The 16498-nt window shown below is 36.6% G+C and overlaps 1 protein-coding gene across 1 annotated transcript; it reads right to left on the reverse strand.

Annotated features, from left to right (window-relative positions):
• Positions 1-805: 805 nt before the first annotated feature.
• Positions 806-13889, reverse strand: LOC115219101 (multifunctional protein ADE2). Its single transcript, XM_029789174.2, has 8 exons — positions 13735-13889; positions 8397-8603; positions 6370-6548; positions 5251-5458; positions 3876-4045; positions 2748-2925; positions 2047-2205; positions 806-1092 (listed from the first exon to the last, which is right to left on the reverse strand). The coding sequence occupies exons 1-8, from the start codon at positions 13784-13786 to the stop codon at positions 932-934; spliced, it is 1314 nt and encodes a 437-aa protein (XP_029645034.1). The 5' UTR covers positions 13787-13889; the 3' UTR covers positions 806-931.
• Between the last annotated feature and the right edge of the window lie 2609 nt (positions 13890-16498).

The following is a 16498-nucleotide window of genomic DNA, read 5'->3' on the forward strand; positions in this document are numbered from 1 at the left end:
GTCTATTGAGATATGGAACTACTAAGTAACTTTTCAAATGCACATAGCCAGAGTTTGAATTTAGACAATGCAGATGCCAATTGAGAATTTTGCCAAGTCTTTCAAGACAAAAATTTTGTTTATCTCTGATTCAATGAATAATCTGCCATAAAAAGTAAAAGACACAATCACAGCTGAAATATTGAACTCTCTCTGGGTCAGTCTAAGAAACTGTAAACATGAGCACCAGCATGACATGGATGCCTTTTTACATGGCACCCGTGGAGAAATTCAATTACTGAACTGATAAATTGCAGTTGTCTTTCTTCAAGATATGAAATTTTAGTTTACTTATTGTCATTAGATTAAAGCCATGCTGGGGCATTGCCTTGAATTTCTTTCAGTCAAATGAATGAACTATAGTGCTTATTTTTCGTTAAGCCTTTCTGTCTCTTTTGCTGAACACTAAGTTACAGGGGACTTAAACACTAACACTAGCTGTCAAGTGGTAGACAGGGCAGACAGACACACATGACAGTCTTCTTTTAGTTTCCATCAATCAAATTCACTCACAAGGCTTTGGTTGGCCTAAGGCTATAGTAGAAGACACTTTCCCAAGGTGTCACGTAGTGGGACTGAGCCCGGAACCATATGGTAGGGAAGCTAGCTTCTTACATTACATGCCTGCACCTATATTTCATTTACCTGTATCACAATGAATAAAAAGCAGTGTTTACTGGTGTCAGCAGAAGAGTTTATAGTGGAGTAAAACACAGAGGAGTTGATAGATTAGGACTGAAGGATGAATAATGAAAATGACAGGTGGTAGAAAAAGAGATTGCTTTATTTCATCTTGAACAAAAGGGAAATATTGATAGGGAGATGAAATACAAAACAATTTTTAAAAATTGTTTAGGAGGGAAAATAGGTTTGTTCACAACCAAATACAAAATCAGCAAATACGACTGCTCATGTCAGACTTCTTTACTCCCAGCCAGTTCTTGAATGTCAACACTCGCATTTTAGCCCAAAGCCTCTCATTGGACAGTGCCAAAATCTGGGCAGCATGAATCGCTGCTGCTTCAGGGAAAATTACAGTAGAGCAACCAAGTCCTGCAAATTAAAAAGAAAAAAAAGCAAATGATTTGTAAGGAGTGTGTTATGTCAGATAAACTGTTATTGAGAGAATTAACCCTAAACTAAATTATAGTGATGTCTAAATATGAAATGAGGTGCAGACATGGATGTATGATTAACAAGTACATTTAGCAATGACAAGCTTTTAGGTTCAAATCCACAGCACCGTACATTGGACAACCATCATCAACTATGGTCTTGGCTGGCCATTGCTTTCTTGGTGAAATTTGGGAGACAGAAACTATATGGAAGCACATTTCATACACAAATGTATAGAGTGTGATTTCTTTAACATTATAAAACTATATGAAGGCAGAGTTTCCAATGGTCAGATGCTGTTCTTGATGCCAACCTTCACCCCTAAGCAAGAAGGTAATCCTTCAGTCTATCAAACAATGAACAGTCCAGACATATTTTTGGATAACTACAATAACATAGCACTGACTGTATGAATGATGAAGCTTTAAGTGCTCTCACATACACACAGGTATGTTCCAGCCCCCCCCCCCAATCAATTTCACCCACAAGACATTGGTCAACTTGCAGCTATAGTAGAGGACATTAGCCAACATATTCCATGTGGGCCAAATTTCTATGTGGCTTCAAACCAATGCCAAAGTCATGCTTGTACACGCACGCACACACAATGTACGTGTGTGTGTGTGTGTGTATGTGTGTATGTATGTGTGCATGTTGTGAAAATGGAAATTTGAGATTACAACAAGCCAGTGATATATGTAGTGTGTGCATGCATTTAAGTTGATATTCTAAGGTTTCATTTATCACTGTTAGTAAAGTGGTGATACATTTAATTTTTGAAGATCCATGGATCCATTTTTCTCTAAAAATGAAGTAGATAGTTTCAAAAATTATAATTGATTTACGTTGTTCAAGAAGTGTAGAAATAAACAGCAGGATAGACAAAATTACCTGATGGTAATCTCAAAGATGACCAAAGATCCTCTTGTTCCCAGTTTGAAGAGAGGGGAGGGCAATTGATAACTGGCAAGTTAGTATTACCAGCCAACACAGGACCGAGCCCATTACTTCGACCAGCAACTGCTATTATCACAGTGGGAATACCTTGGCCTAAAAATTCAAAGAAAAAAAATGATAACATATGCTTTAAATAGGCAGAATTCTTTTTGTTTTAGATTACAGAGCAGAGGTTCTCAACCATTTTTTATCTATGAACCCCCTCAATTACTATTTTATTCTGGTGGACCCCCCTTAGCCACTTGATGCTTAAAAACCGGTTTTATAGAAACTTGAGAATTTCTATTTTGTTTTCCGCATTAACTTGTCTAGGCTGAACTATGTAAAATTAGAGAAAGAAGCCTAGTTGTTTCTTGCAACACACATCTATAGCAAAAGTTTTTAGGGCTCTTAAAATACCATTGCGGATAACATACTATTTTCTTGAGTGGACCCCCCACCCATCTTATATGGGCCACAGTTGAGAACTACTGTAATAGAGTAAGAATGATTAAAATACATACAAAATAAGGAAAGACAGTAAAAAAGAAGGCTGACAGCAGGAGCTGAATGAGGGAAAGATAACTAAAAAAATTAAAATGCTGACAAAAAAAAAAAAGGGGGTGGCGGAAAGGAGGATAAGAAGAGGCACTAACCTTCATATTCAGCAAGGAGTTTGAGAGTACTTTCAGTACATTTGTGAGCAGATGTTACACGCATTGAACAAGGAAGATGCAGTTTCTCTAAATAGGTTTGAATCTTTTGACAAAAGGCCATATCTGAAGCTGAACCCATGAATACCACAACCTGACACACCTTCTTTGGCATTATTTCCTGGTAATCAAAGATAAAATATATAAAGCTTGAGAAAAATTTAGTTAGAAAATATAGGGTAGTATCCACCACTTTTACAAAGGAAGAGCAACCATCATCTTCCTACATTGGCAATATGGATGATATTCAGCTTGAAATTCTATGGGCAGAAGCTTATAGTGTTAACCAGTGACTCCCAATGTGGCGCATATGCTCCACTGGTGGGGCCCAGAAAAATTGTGGTGGGATGTGGGATCAAAAATATTTTTCTGTTTTCTTAAGTGGGACATGGAATTATAATTTTTTTTACTTTTGCAGCAAGCATACTACACCAACCAATACACAGCCTAGCCAAACCAATCCCTCCAGCAAAGCATACTGTATGAAGACTGACTGCTACAGGAGAAAGTAGGTTGGGAAACATAGGTGCAAACCAAGAGGAGAATTACACTTGTAAGGAAACAGGATTGGACAAAGTGTTTACTGTGGGACCCTAGAAACAAGATGCAATGAAGATATTGACTAAAGCAGCAGTGACGTGTGTAATGAATCTCTTCACATCAAGAGTGAATCACACTCCTGCAATATCAGCAAGCATCATTCACAACCATGGACTTAATTTATGGTTAAGTTAATTCTCTCAACCAATCAGCTTTTAGCACTACGTTATCAACATGGATACATTTTATTTACTGGGTTACTTTTTTTCCTTAAAGGCCTGATCTAGAGATTTGTTGAAACTATCTTGTATATAAACTGGGATGCAGGAAGGAGAAACAGGCCCTGCAAACCACATAGCAGGTTACCACTCCAGTGTAAGCTAAATAACAACAGAGATGGTTGCTTTTTGGTCCATACCAAGTGACAAAGAACTATGGTAAAACATGCCAGCTAGGAAAAACAAGAAAAATTTTAAATGATATATATATATATATATATATATATATATATAAACTATAAAGGACTCTTACTTTGACTTTTTCAGCTACCCACTGAAAATTTCTTTTCACAGTTTCCATGCCGTCTTTTGTGACTTCAGCCATGTCACGATAGACTTGTTTGTCAACCATCAAGCGCTTGTCTCCAGAAGGCCAAAGGCGCCAGGAGTCACTGTCAATAATGTCAGCCAGTACAATATCACCTGAAACAGAATCAGAAAACCAGTTTTATGTTTATGTTGATTAAAAGTGAGATAGTAACCACGGACATTTCAGACACCCATTAACTGGAGGGGAGAGAGAGAAACAATTAGGAAAGGTGTTTAGTGTAAAGTTTGGGGGTTTTACAATCAGTCAAGTGGCCTGTGAGTCTCACAATACTTTGTAGAGAATTAGCAGTTGATCACAGTACATTAACTGTAACAATGAGGTTTGAATTTATGACTAAATGATCAATAGTTAAGTAGACTGTTGATCATTTGTCATAAATGTTCACGGCCATAATGCTTGCAATATCACATTCAAATCTATTTGAGAACCCGGAGAAGATGAAAAGGAATTTCTCCAGTGTATTCTTCCTTGAATTATTACATAATAAAATGAATTGTGGAAAACAATGCCTCTCTCAAAAGAATTTAGCAATACATATCAGACCCATATCCTAATGATTCTCACGTGCAAACAAAGTTACAAATTTTTGAGGAAGAATGCAGTTGAATAAATCAACTTAGTTTTTACTTTCACATTACTGCTTATTTATTCGTATTATTTTGAATTTATCATGTATTATCTTGCAGCTTCACAAATTTAATACTGAGATTGTTTATTTTTAGTACAGTAAGTGTGAAAGGCTAGATCTGGCTAGCCTGAACATAAAATAGAATATTTGGGCTGGATATGACTAGTTTATATGCCAAAATGTTATGTAGCAGAATGAAGTACATTAATGTTTCAACCATTATAATTAAAAACAGGCATCATTTTTACATAATAAATAATGTAAAATATATGAAGAATGCAAGAAACAACAAGACCATTTTTGATTTTCTAATTGTCCCAATTCTGAAGGACATTTGGTTGCTACTTCTAGTAGGCTGAGCAACCATAGAGGTTCTTTCATTGTGGATGATAGAAGAGGGGTGAAGCAAGTCAGTAGATTACAGGTAAGATGCAGTATCAACTATCAGGAAATTTGAAATTAATATGAAGGGAGATAACTAATTGTTCACTCAATCCATACAATGAAGCACTGTTTGTACCACTCCAGTACAATAGTAATAGAAAACTTCACCCTCCACAGCCTCAAATCCAAACAACCGGGTTTCTATCTAAATTCTATCTCAACCAATGGTTTCTATGATAAAATAAAAAAGATTCCATATGGTTAATCAAACCAATTTATTCTTACCAGTTCCAGCAGACACTCCAAATTCTATCTTCATATCAATAAGTGCACAGTTAACACCAGTCCAAGCCTTTTCCAAAATTTCAAAAATAAGAACAGTCATCTTCTCCATGATGTCAACATCATCAGGACCAATAACTTTGTCGCCACACTGAATTTTGGCAGAAATTATCTGTTCCCGGCTCCACTGAGGGTCATGATTGGCATCATCCTGCAGAGAAACAAAGAATAAAATGATTCCCCCTGTACAGATAGAAATTCTTAAAGAACTTTTTAAAACTTATAAAAATAGGGATTTCTTGTTTAGATTATAAAGTGGAAAAAAATAAATGGAAGGAAAAAAGTTTGCAGACTGTGTTTGCTGCAAAAAAGAAAAACTGCAAAAGGATATCAGGTCAAGACCTCGTATAAGTGTTCATTTTGCAAAGTGCCCTTGTGTAAAGGATGCTTTGGACAGTTTCACATTAGAAATATGGCACAACTATATTTTGTTGCTTGATAGTAATACTATCATATATTCTTTTCATTTTATTACAAATATGTAAAAGTGAGGAATACATTAACTTTCAATATGTTACACATCTGTACTTATCTGTTAATGAGATTTTATTTTATTAGATGCATTGTTATGTAAATGTTTTCATTAAATTGTATAAGAGTACATAGCTAATGGTATATTTGCTAGTAAAAGAGTTTTGAACCTTATTTTCAATGAAAATGTTCAAATGAAATATAGAGGAAGAATAAAATCTTGTACTAATTATAACTGTATTTCAATTAATTCAAATTCATGTACCAGGGAGTATGGTAGGGATCTGTTAACCTTTTCATTACAAATCTGGCTGAAACTGGCTCTGAATACAAATGTCTTGTTTTCATAAGTTTTGAATTAAAATCTTCCACCAAACCTTAGTCACAATTTATGTTCCTAACATTAGCTGAATGATAACTAATTTATCTTACTAAATTCTTTGTTATATTTAAAGTAATTGAAAGAAACACAGAGCATCTCAATATAAATACAGTAATGAAAGGGTGAATATTGAACCAGTAACAAGCAGGCCATGACATCATATATCTTTTATAGGACTTGAATAAAATGAAAGCAAAACAAATATTAACCTTGTAAAACGTTTCCAATTTAACAGGAGAAAATCTATGCCCTTCTGTCACCCCTGGGTTACGCTTGAGGAAGGAACCTGTTGCCACACGTCGAGTAACCCACTCAATAGGTACCATATAGCATCGGTGAGCATGGAAAATATTGTCAGACCATTTACCAAGGAAGTGCGTTGGAATACCTGTAAGGAATTGGATATACATATGTATGCAAAATAGCAGAAGTACAATATTTGTTAAATTTTGTAACAGCCAACCCCAATTCTCTGAGCTCTAATGGCAAAGCAATAAAATCAAAAGATTGAAGACAAGAGTAAACAAAAAGAGTATATTTAACTCTTGATACCAATCTGTCCAAGACTGTCCCGTCCCTCATTCTATGATATAAACTTCCTGTCTTTAACCCTTTTAATTACCATATTTCTACTGAACTGTACCATCTTTATGTAAACTAATTTTGAAAATAATGAAGAATTTACGAAAATACCTTGGTCATTACTAAGTTGGTAACTGGAACAAATCAATAAGGAACTTTAATGGGAAATTTTAATTTAGATCACTTTATATAAAAAAGTTTGTATCAAAGAATCAGGGACAACCTGGAGTGAGTTGGTATCAAAAGGGTTAATGATCCAAAATTAAAGCTTATTAGTAAAAAAATAATTTCATTAAATTTTTTATAATTTTCAAAATCAAAGGCAGTGTATTTCTACAGAAATAGGGAAAATAAAGCATCAACTAAGAAATAACATAACCATTATATCTACAGGGCCTAAATTAACTGACCCGATACTTAAAACTGATGGTAATTCACATCATATCACTATTATGAGAACGGCTGAATCGTTTCATTCATGAACAATTGTTTTCCTGCACCAAACAAATGTACAACCATCATAATTCAATCATCCTCCACAAGTGTTGTGACAGTTATGCTTTACTGACAGGGACAAAACAAAAATGAAACATATTTGGAGTTGTTTTGTATCTTCTGACCCATGGCTTGTGAATGAAACTGGAAGCCTGTCATGTATGTGTAAATATATTCATGTATGTATACACACACTCCTTCAAATTCCATCCTACTGTCTTGAATTAGGTCATAATAATGTAGTCACAGATATTAGTCTGGTTGAAAAAAATAAATAATAATATAACTATTTTGCTCCTTAATCAGTGCTGATGTGCTTATACAGACACAAACTTGCAATGCACTATTGTTACAATAGGAAAAACTTTCAATAACTCACTATGCAGGTAGAACACCCTCATTTTCAATGTGATTCAAGGAGACCAAGACCTGTGGGCTGCACTGAAGCATCCAAAGAGTTTTTATTTTCTATAGACATTTTTTAGTGGAGCTAACTGAACTTAGTGATAATAATTACAAATGTCATGTTGGGAAATAATTACAAATGCCATGTTGGGAAACTAATACAACCGATATTATCTGAGTACAGCAGATGATGCATCAGAGAACGATCTTACAATGGATAGCAGATCATCATCGTTTAACATCCGCTTTCCATGCTAGCATGGGTTGGACGATTTGATTGGGGTCTGGCGAACCAGACTCCAATCTGATCTGGCAGAGTTTCTACAGCTGGATGCCCTTCCTAATGCCAACCACTCCAAGAGTGTAGTGGGTGTTTTTACGTGCCAGTTAGGTGGTACTTGCAATGGCCATGCTCAAATGGTGCTTCTTATGTACCACTTGCACAGGAGCCAGTCCAGCGGCACTGGCAACGATCTTGCTCAAATGTTTTTTTCCCGTGCCACCAGCACAAGTGCTAGTAAGGCGATGCAGGTAATGATCATACTCAAATGGTGTTTTTAACGTGCCATTGGCACGAAGGCCACCTTCTTGCTCTGGCAATGATCTTACTCGTATGTCAAAGTAACTATACAGATATCTGCAACAAAAGTGTCCAAAACATCACAGGAGTAAAATGTTTTTATGAATCAATGTCCCCTGTTACTAAAACACAGTGCACTAAAGAAACAAAAGCGAGAGAGTAAGACAAAGTTACCAGCATCATTGAGTATTTTCATGAGGGAAGAATTGGTGGAGTTTGAAATGACTGCTTTTCCTTCCATGTCATGAGCTCTTGCACCATCTCCACATGTGATTCTGTCTTTGGACTTTATGGCAACACATCCTTTGTAAGATGGTAGGTCATAGACAATTTTGGTTTTACCCTCAATAAGGACATCTCCAAGGGTCACATCTTTGCCAGCTGTATAAAGAGAAAAAGTATTGAAATACATCATAACATCAAAGCAAGACATGCTAATCTCTGTTCAGCAAATGTAACAGGAAATGCTGTATAATTATATACACACATAACATAAGGTAGAAAAGAATGCTGAACAAATGTGGAAGTTCAATATAGATATTAACTTTTCAGCATTCAGTTTTGAATTAATCATGCATTATCTTGTAGCTTCACAATTTCAATGTTGTGTTTGTATATTTTTAGAATGATATTGTAGGATAGGTGTGAGCAGATGGATGTTTAGTGCTGTAGTGAAAACGATACCCCACTTCCCATGTGACAAAGTGGTATGGAGCAGCCACTATAAAGTCAGACAGTCAGTCATTGTAGGAGGCCACTAGTAGTCGAGTTGTACAAGTTCTCAGTTGGAGACAATATCAGTTACGTGTTATATACGAATTAGAGTCACCGTCAAGGCAGACATTTCAAAGTCATTGTCTGGCAGAGCTATCAGCAATTATAACAGTTTTAACATTAAACAGGTATAATATTTGGACTGGATATGGCCAGATTAAATGCTAATGGGTTACTTTATGAAATAACCTGGGGGGTTGGGGAGAGGACTTTCAGAAAATTCACAAGATCCGATTTTCCCGTCATAACTTTCGGGAAAACAGTTATATATTTTTTTTTTTTTTGGACTTGTTTCAGTCATTTGACTGCGGCCATGCTGGAGCACCGCCTTTTTTTAGAGTGGTGAAATAGTACAGCAGGGATCACCACCTCCTGCCGGAGCCTCGTGGAACTTTTAGGTGTTTTCGCTCAATAAACACACACAACGCCCGGTCTGGGAATCGAAACCGCGATCCTCCGACCGCAAGGCCGCTGCCCTAACCACTAGGCCATTGCGCCTATATATTGAATTTTTTTTACGGAATCCCATGTTTTTGGTTATGTAGGATCCGATTATGAAAATTTTTTTTCTTCAAAATTTCAATTCTCCGGCCTTGGCCTTCAAGCAGGCTATCCATGTTGGAAATAATAGCCAAATCTCACAAAACTGCAATAACATATACGTATATATCATTACCATCGTTTTAACGTCCACTTTTCCATGCTTGCATGAGTCAGACGAAATATTGTAGAGGCAAATTTTCTACAGCCAGATGCCAACCCACTTGTTTCCAAGTAAGATATTTCATCATAACCAGACAGGTTTTCATGGAAGACAAAGGAAACCGCTTGCATGGCGATAACATTCGTTTACAACTATATATAAACTAATATTCTTTTATTTGTCATTTGACTGGGACCATGTTAGAGGACCGCATTGAAGGGTTTTAGTAGAGCAAATCGACCCCAGGATTTATTTAAGCCTAGTACTTACTCTATCGGTCGCTTTTGCCGAACCGCTAAGTTACGGGGACGTAAACGCAGACAAATACATACACATACGACGGGCTTCTTTCTGTTTCCATCTACCAAATTCACTCACAAAAAAGCTTTGGTGGGCCCAAGATGCCACGCAGTGGGATTGAACCTGGAACCATGCAAATGGGAAGCAAGCTTCTTACCACACAGCCTAGCATGCGCCTTGTATATAATATTACACACACTCTCACGCTTAGATCTAGGCCGCTTTCAATTTGTACAGCTACCCCCACCCCCCTTGCATTGTCCCCATTTTCTCTTCTATTCATCGTAGCATGTCACCCGTACATACTAAATCTTCATAACTCCATCACTCATGATCATGCTACTTGCTACTCTGTTTTCTCCTCAAGCATGATACACTAACGGGAAGAGATTACACATCTCTCACTATTCGATGAGTGTGTCTTATTTGCCATCATCTCTCCACCTCCAACATTTCCAGCCTTTCTCAGATTCATTTACACCCAACACACTCACTCTAACAGGTCTCAAATTTTGATATAAAGCCAGCAAGTTTGGGAGAGGTTATAAGTCGGTGACATCGATCCCAATGTTCAGTTGGTACTTATTTTATCACCTCCGAAATAAAAGGTAAAGTCGACCTCGGCGGCATTTAAACTCAGAACGTAAAGTCGGACGAAATACCGCAAAAAATATTGCCCGCGTGCTAACTTTTCTATCGGCTCGCCGCCTTCACTCTAGCTATTATTACTTCTTTCTCTATTTCACTGACTGCCAGTCCCAATATTCTCCCTACTGTAGCTACGAACAGGTAGTTGGTAACTGCTAATCTCTCTCTTTACACGCTCTTTCAGCTCTATTTCCCATTTCTCCCCAATCGTAGTTTATCTAGCACACACACTCTCCTACTCACTAATAGTCTGTTACGAAGAATGACTGGGGCAGGACAACCTTACAAATACTACGTTGCGAAGAAATAAGTGTCGAGACGACCTTTGGCAGGAGCGCGAATTTCTACTGCTGGTGTCAAGAAAATGTCACTCAGTACACTGTGAAGTAAATAACATGGGCACCGGATCGTACAAAAACCATGTCAAATGAAAACAAACGAGAGCAGCCTAGTCCCTAGGTCACGGCAAGAAAGAGTAGCAAAAACCAAGAACTGATTCGGATAGTGACAACCCTGCGAAATTTTTTTTCTCCACGAGAGTTCCGGACCCCAGTTATGAACTCATTTGCATAATCAATCAGAGCTCAAACCGATGAGCGGCATAACAAGTGATGGCGAATAAGGTTAAGGAATGACAATGCTTCTTTTCTCTTCTGATAGTGTTTGTTCTTGTTTGAACCATGGCTGCCTCTGCGTAGTTATTTGTGTTGTTTCCTTTGTAAAACAGTAAGGGAAGAGGATTGCTAGCACATCACCATCTACATCTTTACCATATGGGGCCCTAACAAAAACTGATAATAGGTATAGATGCTAATCTAATTACTGGTCTCCTAAAATCAGGCATAACTTGGCGATCGGTCGACTTACAACACCGTTCTTCGTACTGAGTTTACCTGGTAGAGTGTTTAACTTGACACGGTCAAGGCGGCTCTGATTGGCTGTATGCAAATGAGTTCATTACTGGGATCCAGAACTCTCGCGGGGAAAAAAAGTTGCGCGACCCGCCCAACCCATGCTAGCATAGCCATAAAAGGAGGATACAGAATTTATAAAAATCTAGCTTTAGACTGAAGAAACTGATGTAAATATTACATTCAAGTTCATCTCCACTGCCACTGTCTTTTTTTATTTTTTTTACGAAGAAGGCATGGCTGTGTGGTTTAGTCCCACTGCATGACATCTTGAGCAAGTGTCTGCTTCTAAAGCCCTGAGCCTATAGAAGCTTTGTGAGTGGATTCGATAGACGGAAACTGTTTTTGTGCCTGTGACAACCGGTGCTGGTTTGTTTACGTCCCTAAAACATGGCAGTTCGTCCAAAGAGACCGATAGAATAAGTACCAGACTTAAGTACTGGGGGTCAATTTGTTCGACTAAAAACTTTTCAATTTGGTGCCCCTGCCTGGCCGTAGCCCAATGATTGAAACAAAAGATAGTGACAAATACATTTTCTTCCTCTTATTTAAAATCGGAGTTGTTCGTTTTCACATTCAATAAAAAAAAAGCATAGTTCTATAAGGATGTATTAAGCTAAAGAAAGAAAAAGCCTGTTGGATACAGTCTCTCACAGCTTTACATTGAAACAGACCCCCTCCCTCTGAATATCACAAGTGAAGCATGTGCCTTGCACTGTAACCTGAAAGTGAAGCAAGGGTAAGAAGGCGGGCAAAGCTAAGCTTAAAAAGAAATTTATACGGGCCAATGAATAGACAAACACGAGAGGACAGTACTTCTATCTACATTGTAATAATCCACAATTTCAAAACGTTAAAAAATAAGGTCGGGTATTATAAATTACATGTTTCCTCTCACACTTCAGTGGGTGTAAAAACATCGCGGTAGTTAGATATAATAAACAGGCAAATTTTATTACACATGTAACACGTATGTATGACATATGAATAATACACAACCGCATTAAAATACTAATTCTAAATAAGTCATAATTCTTCTGTAATATAAGTTTGGAAGGTCGCCATAAGGTTTTTACAAAACGACAAAAGAAAAGAAAATACACCAAAAAACCAAACAAACATTTATTTCCCAAAAAGTTGTCAAAGAAGGCGACGTTAGCAATACGCCCGTAGGGGATAAAATAAGATGGTTAGGGTAATTATTGGCCATTGGCCATTGGTTTCCTTTTCTCGAAGTACCCAAAGATATTTTACGAGGAAAATTTGGTAAATTTATCAACCAAATGTTTCAAAAATAAAATCCAAAAGTTAGTACCACAGTAATAACAATGTTTTTTTTAATAAATAAACAATACATACTGATATTTTACATAAGGAACAAAGAAGCCCTCAGATTTGAATGCGAGACGAATAGCTTCAGCAAAAGAAATGGTATATTCATTATTAAGTTTTAGTGTTTTATTTTGTATCTAACTTTCAGATAATTATAGTAGGGTAAGTCATGTTTTGCACAGCGAAACCTAATTATTACAACAAAAGGTCGCTCGAAACTACGCTTCGCAACCACGTGGTTCTACATCTTATCGTACAGTACGGTATCAGACACGTAGCTATCACAACACTCGGCTGACCAATGCCTTCAATGGAATTTAATAGTCGGAAAGGAAACTGTGCAGAAACTTGCTATGTATGTGTAATTCTTATAAAGATCAATGCCACGTAATTAAGCGGGTCACAAAGAGGTCAATAAAATAAGTGCTAGAGTGCATATGATTAATTTTTAGTAATTAGTGCCCAGGATTGTAGCAATAAAATAATATATATATATATATACAAACACAATGTAGGGGCGGGTCATATGTAGAAACATATAGGTAGAAGGGATATATGAATTTCCCAGTTTGTCTAAAATGTAGTAAACAAGTTACAAAAATTCAGGAGTAAACATTTCGGTGATGAAAAGATTAGTAACATTTCCTTCTCATATATATTACTAGCAATTTATGTTGCCGAAACCTACGACAATAAATTACCAGTTGTACTTGAGTTACATATCAGGGTGCTTACACACACATATATATATATGTATTTAGGATAAACTTTTTTCATTACAAATAAATGTTACAGCAAAATTATAAATGTAAATTACTCCAACAAAAACTTCATGCTTAAATACCTTTAGGAGAGCCATCAGCATTATATAGATCGTGCACTAATTGACAAGCCATGCTGAATTCAAAACGTAAAAAGTAGCAGACACGTTCTAAGGAATCAACAAAATAATTCTGCTCCGAATAAGAAACAAATAAAGGCGCGAAATAAATACCACGTGTTTATCACGTGACTTCGCGCAAACATGTATAACAGGATCATCCAAAAACTAAACGGAAAAAATTTCCTGCTTGTTCATGTGAAGTGACTTTGATCAATAATAAATTTTTTTTTTTTTTAATTATTGAAGAATATTAACGTACACGCTCTCTCTCTAGCCTCTAACTTTTACTCATAAACTAGCTCATAAATCTTTGTTGACTATATCTTTCATCTATTACTGGTTTCAGTCGTTGGTCTACGGCCATGCTGGAGCACCGCCTTGTAGGGTTTTCGTCGAACGAATGACCCTAGAATTTTCGGTTTTTCTTTTATGCCTGGTACTTATTCTATCAGTATCTTTAGCCGAACCGCTAAGTTATAGAACGTAACAAACCTAGTTTGTGAAGCAGTGGTATAGGATACATACACACATACATACCTTCCTACATACCTACCTATCTACCTACAAGGGGCGTACATTTCGGGTGTGCTACGTGTGTGCTGCACACCATCGAAAATTCATTATAAATATTAACCTTTCTCATTAATTTAATCACAAATCTTAATTGAAAACTTTTGTTATACACCTGCTTGAAATTTGGTAGCGGGTGTCCGGAAATAACACGGCACATCTCACAGCGCATTGTATCATATGGTACCGAGCGTATCGTCGGATAATATTAGAATATCAAAAAATTAATGGCGAAGGGTATGCGACAGCTGCCACAACACGGTCGCATGTTCATTTTCATAGCGAGAAGTTGTACGTTTAAATTAATTTCAAATTCCTAAACTAAAATTTTTTTTTTTTTAATTATTGAAGAATATTAACGTACACGCTCTCTCTCTAGCCTCTAACTTTTAGTAATCAACTAGCTCAAAAATTTTTGTTGACTGTATTTTTCATCTTTTACTGGTTTCAGTCGTTAGTCTACGGCCATGCTGGGGCACCGCATTGTGGGGTTTTCGTCGAACGAATGACCCTAGAATTTTCTTTTAAGCCTGGTACTTATTCTATTGGTATCTTTAGCCGAACCGCTAAGTTATAGAACGTAAACAAACCTAGTTTGTGAAGCAGTGGTATAGGATACATACACACATACATACCTTCCTACATACCTACCTATCTACCTACAAGGGGCGTACATTTCGGGTGTGCTACGTGTGTGCTGCACACCATCGAAAATTCATTATGAATATTAACCTTTCTCATTAATTTAATCACAAATCTTAATAGAAAACTTTTGTTATACACCTGCTGGAAATTTGATGGTGGGTTTCCGGAAATAACACCGCACACCTCAAAGCGCATTGTATCATAATATGGTACCGAGCGAATAGTCGGATAATATTAGAATATCAAAAAATTAATGGCGAAGGGTATGCGACAGCTGCCACAACACGGTCGCATGTTCATTTTCATAGCGAGAAGTTGTACGTTTAAATTAATTTCAAATTCCTAAACTAAAATTTTTTTTTTTTATACATTTAACCCTCCAACGCGGAGTACAGGCCACTTATAATTGAATTCCATGTCGCATAATTTTTCGCTTCTGTACTTATACTCTGCCACGAATGTCCCCCTTTCTCTAGTTCCTTTTGTGTTGATCTACGCCACGAGTTCTTATGCCTACCTCTCTTTCTATATCCATCCGGTTTCCACTGTAAAGCACTTTTCGATACATTTGGTGTGTCTTTTCTAATTGTGCTACCAATCCACTCCCACTTTTCCTTAAATATTTGCTCCCTAATCGAAACTTTGCGGTCGAGTTAAACTTCACCGAGCTAATGTTTAAAATATACTGCCTTTTCACATCTCGTGTACAACATATTATATATCGACTTAATAATTCATCACCACTCTTCAGAATACGGTGAAGTATGACTCGCTAAGGAGGTCACAATTATGTGGGAACCTGTTGGAATTTTGTTTTTTACAATATTTTTTTCTTACAATATCATCATATAACTTTGATCTTAATTTGTTTTCAAAACTAATAGTACCCTTTTAGAAGTCAGAAACAAAACTGCAACAGTTCCAGAAAGGTAGTGCATTGATATTTTGCTCAGTGAATTTTGTGATTTTCTTAGTTGTGTGCTTAGGCATTTTATTTAAAATGAGGTTATCGAACATTTTACATCTCAAAGAAGAATAGAACTTACATATAAGTAATTTAAGTAAGTAAAATTATATGGTTTTCTATTTTTCAGCGTGTGTGCTTAAGAAAATTATGGCTTGTTTTAGAATGCTTACAATTTATAGAGTACTAGCGTAAAAGCCGCACTCTGAACGGTCCTTTAAGCTAACTCCTGCGTAGAGCTAATTGGGCCTGCGGCACCGAACTAAAGAGAACAATGATAACAAAGCTCTTATTGGTAACCTACCAATATGGTATTACTTTAAATTCAATTTAAATGAACTACTTGTTAGTTCACAGCTTTTTGGAGTTCTTTTAAAATTAAATAGAATGTGTGTGTGTGTGTGTATATAAATATATATATACACATGATAGATCGTTAGCCACTACACACATTTTTCTCTCTCCTTGTTTTTTCTGTGTCCCTTTCTGTAGAAGAGCGTAGGCTCGAAACGTAAAAGACTTTTTCTATTCCTGAGCGTTATACTA

This window comes from Octopus sinensis, linkage group LG14 (genome assembly GCF_006345805.1).
Source record: "Octopus sinensis linkage group LG14, ASM634580v1, whole genome shotgun sequence".
NCBI lineage: Eukaryota > Metazoa > Mollusca > Cephalopoda > Octopoda > Octopodidae > Octopus > Octopus sinensis.

Bases quoted from the DNA above. Each gene is read 5' to 3' on its own strand.
- LOC115219101 (XM_029789174.2), bottom strand. From the start codon at position 13,786: ATGGCTTGTCAATTAGTGCACGATCTATATAATGCTGATGGCTCTCCT. The intron at 6,549-8,396 runs GTAACTTTGTCT...AATTCCTTACAG, and splicing joins GAAAATACTCAATGATGCTG to GTATTCCAACGCACTTCCTT. The intron at 4,046-5,250 runs GTAAGAATAAAT...ATTCTGTTTCAG, and splicing joins TGGAGTGTCTGCTGGAACTG to GTGATATTGTACTGGCTGAC.